Below are 2,337 nucleotides of genomic sequence, written 5' to 3'. Positions count from 1 at the left end.
AAACACCGGTGGCATAGCCCTCAGAATCACAGCAACTCAAACCACCACAGCACGACAGACAGACGAGTGGTGGCCGTTTGGTTTTATGTCTATACTGTCAGAGAGATAGTCTGGATCAATATGAAAAATAAAATGAAATAAAATCAAATCAAATCACTATCTTCATTAAAAAGGTCTTCCTCTGAAAAGTATATACCAAGAATTAAATAGGTTACATACAAATACTATGGAATTCTGCTACATTTAAAAATTCTTCTAACCCCTTTGGAATAATTTCTAATCAGTTGGAGGTCATATCTTAAGTGGCCATTTTGATGCCATACTTCCATGATTGACAGTCCATGATTATGCTACCAGGCACACCTTATACAGTATATACACTCTCATATCCATGTTTCACACTTTAACGATAAACTATAAATTAAAGTTAAACTTTCTATTTTTATTCCCTCCTATAGAAGCTTTTTTCATTCATTTCTACAAAGATAGGAGGGGTCCTAGGATGACAATGTAGGATAAGCATAGGATTCCTATTAGCAAGGTTGTTGGTTTAAACCACCAGTATCTTCTCAGAAACCCTATGCAGGATCATTTAATGTGCCAAAAATATATAGCAGTGACTTGTTTATACATAATACCAGATTCTTACTCAGTTTCTATTTCAAATCATTCAAAATTCTCAAAAAGTAAAGATTTTGATAAATGATATATTTTAATGAACTTATTAAAGTGACTTTATTAAATTGACTGGACCATAAGGTCAGCAGTTCAAACTCACCAATTAGTCCTTAAAACAGTGTCACTATGAACTGGAACTGACCTGACAACACTTAACAACAACAAAGTATAGCTATGTAATTATAATCTAAGTTATAAATTACTGCTGAAAAGTGAATTTTAACTAATGACTTGGAGTTCTGGTGTGGTGCTATGGGTTAATATGTTGGACTGCACTGTAGGTTTGAATCTAGAGGTTGGCGGTTCAAGCTCACCACTCTAATAACTTAGGTTGTGCTTAAGCAGTTTTCTATATATATTTTGATTGAAATATTTTTTTCAAGATTTTCCTGATGGCACATTTTATTTGCTTGTTTCTAAGACTATAGACAATTGGGTTGAAAAGAGGGGGAATTATGGAATAAATCACAGAAAAGACAATGTCATGGATGGTTGGAGAGGTATCAGGTGGCCTAAGGTACACGTAGAAACTTGAGCTGAGGAAGACTGACATCACAAAAATATGAGGAATGCAGGTGGAAAAGGCCTTTGCTCTGTCTGCGCCACTTGGAAACTTGATCACAGTAGAAAATATGTGAATGTAGGACCTGATGATGAAGATGAAACAACCTCCACAAAACACCAGAGCAGAGGCCAGGAGAGTTATCTCATTGCTGAAGGTATCAGAGCAGGAGAGTTTCAGTAGAGAGGGGACATCACAGAAAAACTGATGAATGACATTGGAATGACAAAAGGGCAGCCTAAAGGTGTTGCCCGTGTGCAATGCTCCATAGATTAGACCACTGAGGATGGAAGCCAGTGTCATCTGCACGCAGACCCGATGATTAATGATCACAAGGTAGTGAAGAGGCTGGCAGATGGCCACATAGCGGTCATGGGCCATGAATGTGAGGAATAGAAGCTCCACATATACAAAAAAAAAAATAACTAGGAAGATTTGAGCTACACATCCTGCCTTTGGAATGGTATTGTTGTCAAGTATAGAATTAAGACAAGAATTAGGGACAGTTACAGAAATGTAGCATGCATCCAAGAAGGAGAGATTTCTAAGAAAAAAGTACATGGGTGTATGAAGACTCTTGTCCATGGTGGTGGCAATAACCATAACAAAATTCCCAATGAGAGTCAACAAATACAACAGAGTGAAGGATATGGCATGCATAATCTGTAGTTCCCATACATCAGAAAACCCAATTAGTAGAAATCCTGTCATTATGGTGGAACTGGCCATCTCTCAGTTACGTAACTCTTATCTGGGATGCAAAGAGAGAAATTTCGAACACATGGTGAATTAAATTGTGAGAATATAACTTTCAATTATTTTTTTATCACCACTTCATAACTCTAGTTGCTATTGATGTTCTAAGTGGTTTTGTTTTTTCATAGACCCCATAATATGTTTTTTTCCTTTTGTAGGAATGAAATTAAAATCATGGCCATATTTTATAAGCAATGTGCCTACCCTGGTGTGGTGCTATAGGATAAGTATTCTACTGCTAACTATCAGTTAAAACTGATTCAATGGCACTTAACAACAACAGTTTTATATTTATTACTATATATAACATGTGAATATTTAATTTTATCATGGCGAAATAG

The 2,337-nt window shown here is 36.1% G+C and overlaps 1 protein-coding gene across 1 annotated transcript; it reads right to left on the bottom strand.

Annotated features, from left to right (window-relative positions):
* Positions 1 to 1,027: 1,027 nt before the first annotated feature.
* On the bottom strand, positions 1,028 to 1,969 carry LOC102819743 (olfactory receptor 14C36-like). Its single transcript, XM_006877085.1, has one exon. The coding sequence runs from the start codon at positions 1,967 to 1,969 to the stop codon at positions 1,028 to 1,030; it is 942 nt and encodes a 313-aa protein (XP_006877147.1).
* Positions 1,970 to 2,337: the final 368 nt, after the last annotated feature.

This window comes from Chrysochloris asiatica, unplaced genomic scaffold (assembly GCF_000296735.1).
Source record: "Chrysochloris asiatica unplaced genomic scaffold, ChrAsi1.0 scaffold00441, whole genome shotgun sequence".
Classification (NCBI taxonomy): Eukaryota; Metazoa; Chordata; class Mammalia; order Afrosoricida; family Chrysochloridae; genus Chrysochloris; species Chrysochloris asiatica.
This window is presented reverse-complemented; position numbering and strand designations above follow the sequence as displayed.